This window comes from Kryptolebias marmoratus, linkage group LG21 (genome assembly GCF_001649575.2).
Source record: "Kryptolebias marmoratus isolate JLee-2015 linkage group LG21, ASM164957v2, whole genome shotgun sequence".
Lineage (NCBI taxonomy): Eukaryota > Metazoa > Chordata > Actinopteri > Cyprinodontiformes > Rivulidae > Kryptolebias > Kryptolebias marmoratus.
In genome coordinates this window covers 20,173,328-20,188,702 of record NC_051450.1, presented here as the reverse complement: position 1 = coordinate 20,188,702, position 15,375 = coordinate 20,173,328, and the positions used below count along the sequence as shown (strand labels likewise).

General features: G+C 36.1%; 1 protein-coding gene across 2 annotated transcripts in view; it reads left to right on the top strand.

Moving 5' to 3' along the window:
* Positions 1–15,375, top strand: part of ctnnd2a (catenin (cadherin-associated protein), delta 2a) — a 275,301-nt gene that overhangs the window by 31,921 nt on the left and 228,005 nt on the right. For both annotated transcript variants that reach the window (XM_037973227.1, XM_017429866.3), the window contains one exon: positions 14,507–14,637. In XM_037973227.1, coding sequence (XP_037829155.1) covers positions 14,507–14,637 — 131 coding nt within the window. The remainder of the gene's footprint in view (positions 1–14,506; positions 14,638–15,375) is intronic.

The following is a 15,375-nucleotide window of genomic DNA, read 5'->3' as shown; positions in this document are numbered from 1 at the left end:
GCATTTTACCTTCTTCTGCATACTATCCAAGAAAATGGTTTTAAGACTTTTGGTTTTGGTAACTTTTATACTTTTCAAAATATTTAACTTATTTACAAATATTTTCATCATAGAAATACATGGAAATCTCCTTGTTTTCTTTGACATGAGCTTCAGCATACTTTCTCTGGTTTTGTCTTCTAATGTTACTATTACCTAAAAGCTACAGTTCTGCTGCTTTTAGCTGTCAGGTAGCCCTTTGCTACTTTTAGCTTTTAGCTACTTTAAGGTATTAGCTGTATTTTTGCTATTTTAGCTATCCTTTTGTCACTTTTAGCGTTTAGCTACTACCAGCTATCAAGCCAACCTTTTGATTTCAACCTTTAGCTATCCTTGTGCTACTTTTAGCTTTTAGCTTGCTGTTTGCTACTCTTAGATAACCTTTTGCTACTTTTAGCTTATGCTTTGCTTCTTTAAATAGCATTTTGCTGATTTTAGTTTATAGCTGGCATTTTGCTACTATTTGCTGTTAGCTAGCATTTTGGTTATTTTAGCTTTTGGCTAGTATTTTGCTGCTTTTAACGTTTTGCTAGTTTTCTGTTTTTATATTTTTTTAGCTTCAACAACTCTGTTTCAGCTTCTCCAGCAAATTTCTGCAGTCATTCAGTTCTCAGCATTTAGGTTGCATTTTTGCAGAAAGTGCAATTTTTTTCTAGTGTCCTTTATGTCACTACGAAGCTAAAAATGTGGATTTTCTGCTTTAAGCATCACTTCTCTCTCACGTTATCGCTCCACCTGTCAGAGTTAGTTTAAAACACATGCCATCTTCAGTATTAGCAGATTTGTGCTCTGCAAAAGTCAACCAATATTTTGACAGACACGGGTGAGTAATGACTGAAGACACTTTTTTTTCTGAATTTGAACCATTTCAGTGAGCAATGCGCTTATAGAATGTACAGCTAAAAGCAAACTATTAACGGACAAATGAAATAAAATAACAGTTTAAGTGATGCAATTTGAGTGACTTTCTTCATTGATCAAGCTGATAATGTCTTGTACTTTGGAATTGTAAGTGTTCATCTACATTATTTTTTCAGCAAATCAAAGAATAAACCTATATTTAACTGTAAAACACCTTTTATTAAAGTGAAAATTGGGCAAGAATGTTTATACCTGTGTTTGTGAATTCATTTGTCTGTTTGTTAGCAAAAAATCTCATGAATCACAAAATAGATTTAGGTGAAACTCAAAAAAAAAAACGTATTCACGTTTACAACTGATTAGATATGGAGTCAGGTAGATTCAAGATGGCTGCCACACCCAACCAGTGTTAAAAAAAAATGTCAAAATTGGTTGTAAATGAGTTAGGTTTATAGATATTGAGCTAGAATTTTGTGTGGTAGTATCTGAGTATCCCCACTTTATTGCACAATATCACATAAACTACTGGACATATTTTAATGAAGCTTTCAGAAACTAATTATTTGATGTACTTTCATAACTGATTAACTTTTGGAGTCAACAGCATTCATGTCAAACACCACAGTTGACTGAGCTCAGAAAACACAAAAATGGGCTTTAATTTTGCTGATGTTAAGCAAAGATTTGGTACGACAATAACTGAGAGTCATTCAAAATTAGATCCATACTCTGATTAAGAAAACTGTGATATTGCATGAGATCACAATGTTATTTAAAAGGTTTATCCAGAATTGATAGTTTGAAATGAAAGGACATGAGTTCAAAACTGGGGATGCTAGGCCTTCTTTATTATTATTATTATTATTATTATTATTATTATTATTATTATTATTATTATTATTATTATTATTATTATTATTATTATATCTTAAGCACCTTAACCAGTGGGGTGATGATATTTTTCAGCACCATGGACAGCTCCAAGATGCACAGAACTCTAAAGCAACAGCATGTTAGGATGTAAGGTTTTTGTATTATGTTTTGTCTTCATATTTCAGTTCGAGTTTATTGTTTGTTATTTAGTTGTCTCTTCCCTGTGCCTCAGCCACCATTCACTTCTCCTCAGTCACACTCTCTCTCTTCCCTGTTCTCACCCATCTACACCTGCCTCTAGCTCCATAATNGCCTTTAATACCCGGTCACATTCTCTACTTCGCTGCTGGTTCATTGTCATTCTCTTGTCTCCCTGATGTGCTGTTCTGTTTGCTCGTGCCTTCTCGTCTCCCAGTGGTTTATCTTTAGTCTCAGGTCTGTTCAGGTTTAGTTTAGTTAGTTAATGTTTTTTTGTATTTAGTCTAGGTTTTGCTGCCACGTCAGCCTTTGTTTTGGATTTGCTTTTTATTTCTAAATAAATTAGTTTTTTTTAATCAACATGAGTCTGCGCTCAGGGTTCGCCTCCTCCCACCCCGTTCCTGACACAGCAGTAATGTTTCAATTTCAATCTTCTGTAAAAATACGACTCAAAATATCTGATTTTCTAATATCAATTAAAGTTACAAGAGGCAAAATAGCTTAGTTATTTTTAAAAATGGTCACCTTAAGCTTCCAAACTAGGGTTTCCTTTATAGAAATAAACATTTTTGAGCTGTCTGAGGAAGCATCAGCCTGAACAAACCACAGTCAGTTGTGCTTTTGGGCAAATGAATAAATGGTGCATAATTTTCCCATTAAGGCCAGCTTGATTGTGCTGAACCAAGACAAACACACAACTGCAACTTTAATGGGGAAAGTGATTCTCTGTGACACATTGAGAACCATAAAATGTAGGGAAAAATGAGCCAAGTTAAGGTTTTAAATAGCTTTTCAGTGTCAAAATAGTCACTGTGTAACTGGGACATTTCAGAGCCAACAGGGTTGTGATGACTTTTCTCTACAGCTTGTTAGCATCCTTTTATAAATCTCACTGACAAGGACAGTATTTAGGTTTTATCGTCCCCATGGTGGTCCAGGGAAATCATCAAGTTTGACATAGTTTTAACCAGAGAAGAATGGAAATGTAAAAGTAAAAACAAACAAAGAAACATGCTGTTTCGCCACAGGAACCAGACTAAACCAAACAATATTCTGCTTTCTTGCAAATTTTTACATTTATTAAAGGCAGCAACTGTAGATTCACTGCATTCAAAAAAGTTTGGAAACACCTTGAAATGCAAATTGCTTTGTGGCTTTACATGATCGTAAGTCAAGGACAAAACTTCTGAGATTTAAATGAGGCATTCAATGATTGTAAAGAAACAATGGAAATAATGAGAAGGCTCCCTTCAGGCCTTGGCCTGATGTTTATCTTTTAGCACTTATTTCTGTACTTCTAACAAGACCCACAGTAGATCTTTTCTTTTTTGCTATTTACGACTGAGGTGCTATTTTACAGTACGTTACTGCGTGCAGGCTTCAGGAAATGTTTTAGGAATTCTGTTTATTATTTTTTATGTTGTAAAATGGGCTTTTGTACATACTATAAGTCACTGCAGTTGCTGTATTTCCTGTTCTGTCTCGAGGCTTATAAAGCATCAGAAAATAGAAAGAATGCACCACATGAACATATATAGTACATTGATTTTGCATGTACATGACTCAAAGAATGAGTGGAATAAGAATCTAGGAGAACATTTTATGAAGAGTTTTATGAAAAACAAATGTTCATGTGTGGGAGGGAAAGGAGTAGATTTGTCCACATTTTAGTACATATTATAAATATTTAGGCTTAAGATGCTGGGAAATAATAAAAAGACCATGTGAGTCATTTACTGATGTTGAGTTAAAATGATTTTGAGACTCAGCAAATCACAAACTATGGTGGATGATTTTAAAGTGGAAATGATACAATACATGATACTGCTCAGTATGAACATACCTGGTATTTACCTGGTATGTACCTGATACTTACCTGGTACATACCAGCTTAGTATGAGGTAGGTACCAGGTATTTACCCTGTAAATACAGGGTAACTAGCCTGGTCCCACTACACAATAAGTCTCCAGTACATATCCAGTATATACCTGGTACATAAGTTACTTTATAATACAGCCAGGTCTCCATAAGTAACCAGTACCTATCAGGTATGTACCTAGTACATCCTGGGCTGTATTTTGTATTGCTACTATTGAGAAAAAGAAATCTTCCCAGTCCAGCATGTGCAGTATATTTAAACCTAAAATAACACAAAGGATAAAGCCTGTAGCTTGTTGTTACAACAACATCTTTGACCTCCCGCCTTTAGAATCAGTACTTGTCTGCTTCGTTGTATCTTAGTGTGCTGTTTTTATAAAAACAGATTATCTGGTGTTCTGACATGTGAGAGGAAGAAAATATGGAGGTGTGAGACACCAAAGAGAATTCGGGAATTAATATGTCTGATTTCCTCCCCCGTCTCTCCTGGTTTTCTCCTTTGTTTCGCCTCCCTCTTCCCCCCTCTCTGCTTGTTCAAATCCTTGTGTAACTGCAGTTCTTATCCTCCAAGGCACTCGGCCTCTTCCAGCCATCCATCCATTCCCCCATTAGCTACACCCACTTTATCCTGGAGGGGGTTGCAGGGAGGCTGAAGATTATATCAGTAGAGTTTGAGTGAGAGGTGGGGGTACACCCTAAACAGGTTGCCGGCACATTACCAGGCTCCCCTTCCCGTTTACTCCTTTCTGTGTTTTGTTTAATCTTTTTTGCCATGAGGGTTGAGTTTCCATGACTTCCTGCATGTCTCACATCCTGGCTTTCAGAGGTGAGAGTGGATTCTGTGACATGCTGACTTCTTGCTGACAGCTTGAGCTTTGGGATGTGATGGTGTTATTTCAGACGTGTTAATGATTCAAAGAACACGATAGCTTTCCAGTCAAGGTGATAAAAGTTACTTCTAAATTTCTATTTGTAATACAAAAGACCTTACTGCATTTATTAAACACAGCCTTTTATGTTTTATTAGTGTTTATTAGCTGTGTGTGAGGGTGCCTGTGTCTCCTGTTATCAAAATATCTCATGGACCACGAGACAGATTTTAATGACACTCTCAGAAAGTAATCTTTGGATGTACATCAACAAGAGAATAACTTTTGGAATCAACTAAACTTAAGATGGCCGCCACAGCTAATCAATATTAGCCAACGCAAAAATGGCTATAACTTAGTTTTACAGATATTGAGCTAACATTTCACGTGGTAGTAGCTAACAGTGATTCTCAGCACTTCAAGAGCTAACAGATCATGCAAGATTGCACATATTTTTTAAATGTTTGACTAAAATGACTACAACTCCATTATTTCTCTATGTAAGATGATTTTTACTTAAATCTCTGACATGAAGGGCAATTGGTGATGTGCATTCCTTCAACAAATGATAGACCTTTAATTGTTTCTGTGTTTTGGTTGATATGCAGTCTTTGTAGTGGAGTCAGTTTATTTCAAAATCAAGAGAAGTTAAACTACCCTGATTAAAGACTGGCAGTCACGAGTTAAACATAACATTCAGTTTATGACGGAACAAGTTAATGCATTTTATTTTTTTGTGACGAATGACATGTTTTTTAATAGTCTGATTAAATAGCTGCACTTTCAAGATTCATATCTCACTGCCTTTACAACTTGATATGCTCAGAAAAAAGAAAGAAAAAAAAGTCTGGAATGATGTCAGAAGCCGGAACATAAAAGGTGGAATAATTTCTGTCTCTTTTCCCAGAGTTCCCTGGCTGTTGGGCTAGAGATTTCTGACTTTGTATTCAGACAGTTTCTTCTTCTGCCTTCAAACTCAGCATCCAATCTAGGTCAACCATCGCACTGCTTCCCAGCTGCCTGACTGAACTCGATTTGTGTGTGTGTGTGTGTTGGCGTGCACTGTACTCCAGGCTAGACAGTCATATTTTTTTTCTTTAAGATAAATCCAATACCCATTTTTGTTCCCCGTAGATGGTTTCCAAATAATTTGTGTGCTTTTGGTAATAAAGTCATGTATATCACAGAAATGCTAAGGTGGGAACAGGTAAGAGTATTGATTGAACTAATCAATGTTACTGTCTCGGCTGACTGCGTGCAGTGGGGCTTTTCAAAGTCTGCAGAAACAGGCCTGAGGCATCAGATCACAGATGTCTGTGACCAGCCTCCTGAATCTCTGAGGCTGCTGAAGTCAAACTCAGACAGAGCCACACCTACCTCAGCCTCACTCCCTGGGCTGATACTACCTCTGATGTGGTTATTTGTGATAAAAATGGCTCCCCCCCAGGAATGAAGGTTTTGCAGACCAAAACAAATTTTATAAAAATGTATAACTGAATACAAAAACATGATTTTAGACATAGGAGCTAATAAGGTAAACAACAACCAATAATAAATAAAAATAAAGAGTTTGCAGAACTTTATGTTAGCACATAATTGCATCCATGCTTGAATTTATTAATATGCATGTTTGTAAAAAACAGAATGCATTCTGACAATCAGTAGTCATGCTGTAAAAGTTCAACTTGCTGAGTCAGATTTTAGAAAAAGCAACAGCTGTCAGCAAGGAAATCGCTTACCATCAGAATTAAAATCAAGGTGAAATCTTCACAGCTTGCTGGTCAGTTCCTCATCATTTTTTAATCTCCTGTAGTCCGTTTTTGTGTTTTGTTTTATGCGCTTCCCTATTTTAAGTTTTAAGGTTTTAATCTTAACCTGCCTGCCTGCTGTTTTGGGTCCTTAAACTTAAACACTTTGTAATTTATAAGCTTTTTACTGTTATTTTTTTAATTTATGTTTTGTTTTTTAATAATAAGTCAACTACACAAGTGGTGATAAATGTTTGTTTTCAGGGATATGACATCAAATTTTTCATCTGAATCACTTTGCATAGTTACTTCTGGACTCTTGATGGTTAATAATGTTCAGCCCAGAATTTTGTGGCCACTCAGACATTTCATACCTAAGAATAAAACTCCTTTTCATAAGCACATATGGTGCCTGTTTGGGATGTTTTTGATGTCTGTAGCAGAATGCAAAAGTCACAAATTAATATTCTCTTTAACCTCTGTCATTTTCTCAGTGGACAAAGGAATTTGCACTTTCTCCTACAAACACACACCTGATTTTAGTTTTTATGATGACCCAAAGATTATTGACATTAGGGTAACTTCCCTACCTGTGTGTTGTGACAAAAAGCAGACAGTGAAACCTGCAGTTATCAGCTCATACTGAGGCAGAAAGAGACAAAAAAGACATTTGAAAGGGTTCCTTAAGTTATGTTTTCAACTTTATTTAAATTCTTTAAAATATTTCATATATCTTTTTCTTTAATTAAATAGTTAGTTCAATAGTTCTCTCCTCCTACAGAATAACTTTAGTTCATATCTTGGGATTTGAACGGCAACCACCTTTTGCCATGCACTTTACTTGAATCATTTATTCATAACTCATTCTGTTATCTGTAAGTCTTTAAATGAATTCTTCTTATATTTAAAGTAAGGTTGTCTTCCAATTTCTTACATGTGATTTCGGGGTTTCCAACCAACATAAAAAGACTGACAAGAATAAACCTTGAACAGTTAACTTCTAATTTTAATGTATGCTCCTTTGTCTGTTGTTACATGTGCATCATTTCAGCTGATTCTTTTGTTCACAAGAGAATACCATCCTATTTTTGGTTGTCGTGTTCTCTGCATGTTTGGGAATGTGGATTTGTCTCATGCATGCACCATGCATGCACTCATGTCAACTCTCAGCTTGGCTAACTGAATTATGCATTATTCAGAGTTCCAATATTAGATGTTTCAGGGAGGTAAATTAGAGCTATCAATCATCCGAGACAATCATATGAGCTAGACTTTGAGAATAATTCTTTGAGCCTTTGGAAGTCTGGACTGAAAATTGGAGAAATTCGGTGTGAAAATTGTAATTATTATTTCTTCATTTTCTAAGCATTGCCTCGTTCTGATGACATTAGCATTATTAGCCATATGTTAGGGATGATTGTGATTTGAGCGCTTGAGCATCCCAAAAAAGTGCACACGACTAATGAATTACAATATATTTCAAACTTCAAATGCCTGGCGTTCTGTCAGGTCTAATTAAACTGTCCATCATTCTCAACTTTGAATATGAGGAAAACATTATTAGTGAGTTACCTTTTCAAATGTCATATAGGTCTAATAGCCATTATATTGTATTTAAAATTTTAATAAAATAAACTCACTGGCACATAGAAGTTTCAAAAAGCATATATAGTTCACACTATTAATGATATCAGTAAACTGTGCAGTTGACTGTTGCAGTATGGAAGACCATTTCTGCCACTGTGACATAAAAAATAATACTCTGTCATAATTATCAAATACCATTTAAAACATGTCTTACCATTTCAATATTTTGAAATTTTGACTTATCTCATAATTATGATGTAGTTAAAAAATATAACTACTATCTCAACATTATGACTAGTTATAATTATGAAATATCTCATAATGCTGACTTTATACTGTCTCGGAAATATAACTTTGTGATCCATAATTACGAAAAGCTAAGTCACAATTTTGACATTGTAAGTATATCTGTAAGTATATAAGTGAGTGTAAGTGTGTTTTACATATATAAATATACCTGTAAGTAGCACGGTGGAAAAGTGGTTAGTTTGCCAGACAGCAAAAAGCTCAAAGGTTTGCTTCCCGTCTTTTCGCGTGGGTTTTCTTCGGGTACTCCGGTTTCCTCCCACAGTCAGGTGTAAGTGAGGGCGTGAATGATTGTTTGTCTCGTTTGTCTCTATGTGTCCCTGTGATGGACTTGCGACCTGTCCAATGTGTCTCCCGCCTCTTGCACAATGACTGCTGGAGATAGACACCACCTTCACCACCACCTGGAACGTGTAAAGCTGGTAAAGAAAATGGATGGACAGATGGATCAAAATATATCTGCAAAATTTATATTTATGGATATTGAGCCTCTTCATCATGAAAATATTCCTGGTAAAAGTAAAATTTACTGAGTTATAGACATTTTTTATGCTTGTTAAGTCTGATATCCATCAAAGAAACAAAAAAACAAGCCTTGAATCAGACCTTAAAGCCTGTCATTGTTCTGTGGGTATTCTACTTGGCTGTCATTTTATTCAACAAAACTACAACAAAAAGCAGAAGTACCACAAAATAACTAAGCTATTTTTGGTTTTGTTATTCGCTTCGATCATATGGCTTTTGTTATCATAATATCAATCATAGTACTTCTGTTACAGAAATTGTTTTGTGTTAATTTATGAGCAGAGAGAAAAAAAAACCCTCATGAGGGTGCACGCTCGCACTGTGCATACAAATGTTGCTCCATGAGCTCATGATGAAGAGGCTCAATACCCATAAACAGGAAGGGGGAGCGGTGATTAACATTAATCATTAACCTGTTTAGGCTGCTAATAGCAGGCCAGGTAATCAAACTAATTATATTCTAGAAATACAAAGAATAAATTGAGAACTGGCTGGAAAAGGCATTAATAGAAAAGATGACTTTATTGTGGAAACCGAGGCAAAACAGATAAAAGAACAGGTTAGAAAGTCAGGCACCTGATGGGTCACAGGCCAAAGGAAAATAACATCACACTGAATCTCTGAGGAAGCTGTGTGCATATGATGAATATCTAAGTCTTTGTGTGTGTGTTTGTGTTCATGTTAGGTGTTTTCTGCTAAAACAGAGCAACTTAGAGTATGGGTCAGAGGTGCCCATGCTGCAAAATCCCACAAACTCAAGCGTGTGAGTGACCTTTGTGTACCTTTGGACTTTCATGCATACATTTTGACAAGGAGAAAAAGTCTGAGTTTTTTGGGATGTTGGCAGGCAGTAAAGGTTAAAGCAGAAAAAAATGGAGAAATATAATATGAGTAGTCCAGTCTTACTTAAAACTTTATTTTGGATCTTTAGATTGTTTGTATACTCTGCTGTTTGACAGAATGTGCTCAATCTAAATTCACTCATCTCTTATTAATGCATTTGATTAGGACAGGGGTTTCCAAATTTCCTGCGCTTCTGATCTCCAAAATAACAATAGCAAACACTTCCATCCATCCATCTATTTTCTTTAACCGTTTCTCCTTTCATTTTGCATATACTAAATGTGATTGTGTGGCATTTGTCTCATTACTTTGGCTTCCTTCTGATGCAACTCTGCATAGGATAAGACAGGTAAAGAAAAAGATAAGTGACTGAATGAAGTTCATTGTATATTCTGATGTGAAGGAGCAGGATCTCTGGTTTAGTGTTGTTTGAAGCAATTAATGGAAAGCATTTACATTTTTCCTGCATGGAGTTTTCTTTTGATTGTTTGCACTTTATTTTCCAAGTGCCTTTGCTAACATCTGGATCTTTCTATGTGTAGATAAAACCACCAGGCTTTGTCTGAGGTTTTTATGTTGGACCTTTAGACAATCATTTCGCCTCAGCTAACTGCAAAGTCACAAACAACAAAAACCAGTTAGAATTTGCTGGAACTAAAAGAGCCCCCCCAAAAGGTACAAAAGCCCCATCTGATCCAAGGCTTCTGTTTTCTATGACATTGTATCCTGCAGGACGTAATGCATCTATTCAACAAGAGCTCAGCTGTGCACGCTGACAATAGCCCGGAGAGTATTGGGGTGGTGAAGTACCATGACATATGATGGCAAATGTGTTGGCACTGGGATTATCCCTGCAGCAAGCCAATCTACAGTGAGCCAACTATGCAATTTTCTGAGCACGGCACCTGCTGGATGATAATCATGAAGAGTTTGTGCCTGCTTTATACATAATTACTGGCTCTGACATGCAATAGATGTGTGTTATTGCATGCGGTGTGTCTGAAACATTATCCCTGCCGTGTTTTGTTTTGTTTTTTTGCAAACATTCAGGGTATCCTGTCTTACAAGACAACACTTCTAAAAATCTAAAAGAGCAGTCTTTGCTGGTTGCACTTGCTTTATTTGTCACATATTTGAATATTGTCTGAAACAGCACTGGAATAATTGGGGTAAACATATGGGCTAATGCCTTAAGGCACACTTTAGTAAATACTTTCTTTACATTTATTTAAATTTGAACCATGCAGATTTCCAAATTTTGCTTAAGGCACAATGTACAGTGGCACACACCCACCATTAACAGACGTTTTTACTCAACAGAACAAGCATAACAATTAACAGCTGTGTATCATTTTGTTGAGTATTGTCAGGGCTCTGGTATTGGTGCATTGGCATGGCTTACTGGCACAGCCTAATGAAATGAAAGCATCATTAATATTATTACTTGCACCTGTGATTTTCCTGCCATGAAGAGAGACTGGCTATTGTCCTGAATTCAAAATACTATTGCTCTTAGATGAGACAGGAAAAGGGTTGTAGAACAAAAGAAGACACAACAGCAAATTACAGAAGAGTTCATGTTCATGTTCATGGAAGTTCATTGTGTTGTGGCACTTAAGGGCTTGGGTTTCTTGTCAGTGGGCACGGGTTGGTTACCGGTTTCAAAGTGTACAACATTGTTTTGACACAGCAGCTTTTTAACAATCTTTTCATCATACCATTCCTACAATTTAAGGGCTGAGAAACAAGATAAAGACAGAGCTTATTTTATTTTATTTTTGCTTTTGTTTCCTTCTTCGTTGTGGGACCTGTTGCTTCAAGCCTTCATCAGATGGAAGCCCATGGGAGGAGCCTCAATTCCTGTAAACTTTTATGCTTGTTAAAAAGACATACTGGGCAGATTGAACATTTTATGTGGGAATAACACAGTCAGTCATGGCTTGTCTACCAAAATAACAACACCTGTCTTTCTTTTCAGTGTAAATGTTATGAAACAAACATTCCCAACATGTTACAATAACTAGCATGTTAGCAGGTGAAATACACAGCCTACTCCAGGCTTGATACAGAAGCTCAGTCCAGATAATTAAGTAGGATTTGTGTGTCAGACGCTCAACATTACTTTACAAAGAGCAAAACAGCAGAGAGACAGTAATATTTAAATTTTAAAACGTAAATAAATTGCAGTGCATTCACTTATTTAGGCAGCAGTTGTAAAAGTATTTGTATTTCTATTTTCAAAGAAAATCAAATCATATTTTTACATTTTGGTTTTAATACTAATAAACTGTAATATTTTTGATTTGAGTTATTATACCTTCAGAATCACAGACCAGCCCAAGCCTAATTGTCAGTTAAGTCTCAGAAACACTATAAAAGTCCACAAAGAAGGTCAGGGAAGTCCTTCTCTGCTCACTGGTTCGCTTATTTGGCAGTTTTATTCAAGAAAAACTTGAGCCCCTGCCACCATGTCTGATATAGCCTGGTTTTGTTGGGGTTTTCTGGTTGCTCAGGAGCCAAACTCTGGTGACTCATCTTCACTCAGGAGGGGAGATGCCAAACACAGAAGAGATGTTTCTCAGTGAGAGTGAAAATATCCATCTGCAGGCCCTCTCACTTGCATCTTTTATTTCCAGACATCACCCAGTCGCCTACTGTCTGTCTGCTGGGGAACTCAGCGGTCAGTAGACTAATTGGATGCTTTCTGATTCTCAGTGATTTACAGTCTAGGTTGTGTGACAGGCTGAAGCTAATGGCTCAATCATTCTCTAATCACATCTGTGAGTACTTTACTGAGGAAAAACCTTTTAGAAAATTAAAACAATAAGGAGGTATGAGTTCAGTTGAAGCTAGCTGCATAGATTTAGATGCACACATCAAATATTAAAAATGTGAAATTCTGTGATGAAATCTCAAATTCAATCAATTCATTATTTGATGTTGTAATAAAAAAAAACAACTTCCTATAGGCTGCAAATGATGTTTTACCTGTCTCAGACTTTTTATTGCTATTGTTTCACGCTGCGCATAGCAAAGGAAGTTACATATGTTTTCATCAATCATTAACATCAGTTGTAATCAGTAATGTCTTCTGGGATTTCTGTCTGATCTGTAGAGCTGTTCTTCTAATCTGTTTATCAGAAATTCAATTGATTGCATACATTTCAGATTTTTGTTAATATTTTTAAGTTGTACAACATACCACTCCCAAAAGTTACACACATTTTGATGTATAATTTGTATGTTTTAATCAAAGCAGTGTAACAAACTACAGAGCTTTTTTTATTATGAAGGAATATTAATAAACAAGCTTCATTTCTTATACATTGACATCCTTAATAAATTCTGACCTACTGCACTATATGTTATAAGCAGAAATACATTTTTTCATCTTTTTTCCTTCAAAGTGTCACTTTGAACAAAGCTAAAGGCAATCAGATCAAACTTTAGAAAGCATTAGTCCAAAAAAAAAAAAAATGCACAACCGAATATAATTACCTGCAATAACTGTGGCAAAAAGTAGCTTGCAGTTGTAAAACATTAACATATACAAAACAACAAGTGTGTGTCACTGTCAGTGTTTCTGAGTTTTTATGCCTGCACTGAACCATATTATTGTATAAGAGTCAAATTATAGATTGATCCCATGCCTGCAGGTTTTCCAGTGACGTTCTGCAGAAAGAATAGATATGTGTCAGTGCAGGACTGATGGTATTTGTTACACTCGGTGAGGTGGTGCTTAACAAAGACCCACATGTTATGTGGCTTTCTTTCTCCCAAGTCAGCAGTCACCAGAGAGGCTCGTTTCTTTGAAATGAATTGTCAGAGACATTTGTCACTTGCTTATATTCTGATTTAATTATTTAAAATTGTGATAACTGGGGCATTACATTTTAACAAGTCTACAAGGACCTCTGTTTGTAACATAGCATATTGAAAGTGACAAGTGTGTGTGTGTTTGTATGCTGCAGACTAATTAATGTTAGAAAATAGTTTGTGTTTGGTGTTTATTCATTAATTTATTCACAACCATTCACTGTGACCAGAGGATTGTTGCCTCAGGGTTATGGATCAAACTAACAAACTTTTTATTTCTTACTCAGTTGTTTAAAGGGTTAATTTCCCATGACATCTGCCAATCTTTTAAATCTTTTACTATTTTAGTTAAACTGTAGTTTGTAAACATCTAAAAAATGCAGTAAATTGGACTTAATTGCAATCTGTGGAGGGAATAGCTGAAAACAAATGTTTAAATAAATAAAGTAAATTTGAAGAACAGCACTTTATTGCCAGCCACCATGTCTGTTTTTCTCATGAACCACTGGACAGATTTTAATGAAACTTTCAGAAAGTAATCATTGAATATATTTCTACAACTCATTAACTTTTGGAGTAAACCTGATTAAAGATCCCCACCACAGTTTATTGAATTTACCAAACACGAAAATGTTTATAACCTAGTCAGTTTTACAGATTTAAAGCTACAATTTAGTGTGGCAGCAAACAAGAGTTATCCCCATTTCATGCTTTGAGTGCAAACAAATTAAGCAAAATAAGAAATGCTATTTTAGTTTGACCTGGGTTCACTGTGAAGTTAATCTGAAAGTGTAAATCTGTACAGATAACACTCATCAAAGAATTCCCACACCCTCCATGATTGAATAGCTGATTGCAAAGTCGTGCAAAGATTAAATGTGACAGGGGACATTACTCCGTAACAGATGTAAATTTTAAATGCTTTAATTCATGTTTTTATTTTGTGTGTGTGTTAATATTAGCAATGCCGGTGCCAGACCAGCCAGCGGAGCAGGAGAAGGGGGCCATGGTCCCCCCGGGGATGCCGGCCTCCAATGGAGACAGATCTGAGACAGAGACCACCTCGTCCATTCTTGCCTCCGTCAAAGAACAGGTAAGCAATAATGTGTGTGTGTGTGTGTGTGTGTGTTGAAAATGTGCCCAAACTGTTTTGTGTCTTTGATTCTATAGGGAAGTATTTCCTTTTTCCTTTAGGTGTCTTTGTCATCTTTGGCAGTGAACAGTTTGCTTAGAGGCAGCTCAGAAAGCTGTCACTGTTATTCAGAGAAACAGGCGGTCGGCTGCTTTAAAGTCATAAAAGGAAACCACAGATTGATTAGTGCCAAGGGAATGTGAGCGTAATTGAAGGAAATGATGAAGATTATGTGGCAAGAGCTGTATTCAGTACAGACATAATTCAAAAAGCCTTTTAAATCAAGGCAGTTTCTTTTTTACAGCAAATGTTGGAAGGTGCATGCAGCGCTAGAAAAAATGGCCTTGTTGTTGCCAAGTTTCTTATTTGCAGGAAAAATAGTAGAAGTTGATTTAAGGAAGGAAGGAAGAAGCGGTTAAGCAAACATGTGTCACAGGGGATTTGGTCTGCTGTGAGGGAGAAGAGAGATGGATGCAACCAAAAGGAGGTGGAAGTTTCTCAAGTCTGAGATCCAAACATGAAAGTTCTGCTTCAATGCAGTGAAATATGATAATAAAGAATTAAATGCAAAGGATTTGTTGAAAGAATGTTTACTTTTTTCACACAGTTTTAGAGTAAAATCATCTAATGTTGAGAAATGACAAAGTTTTACTCATTTTGGTCAAACCTTGATCTCATGAGATATTTAAAGAAGTCACC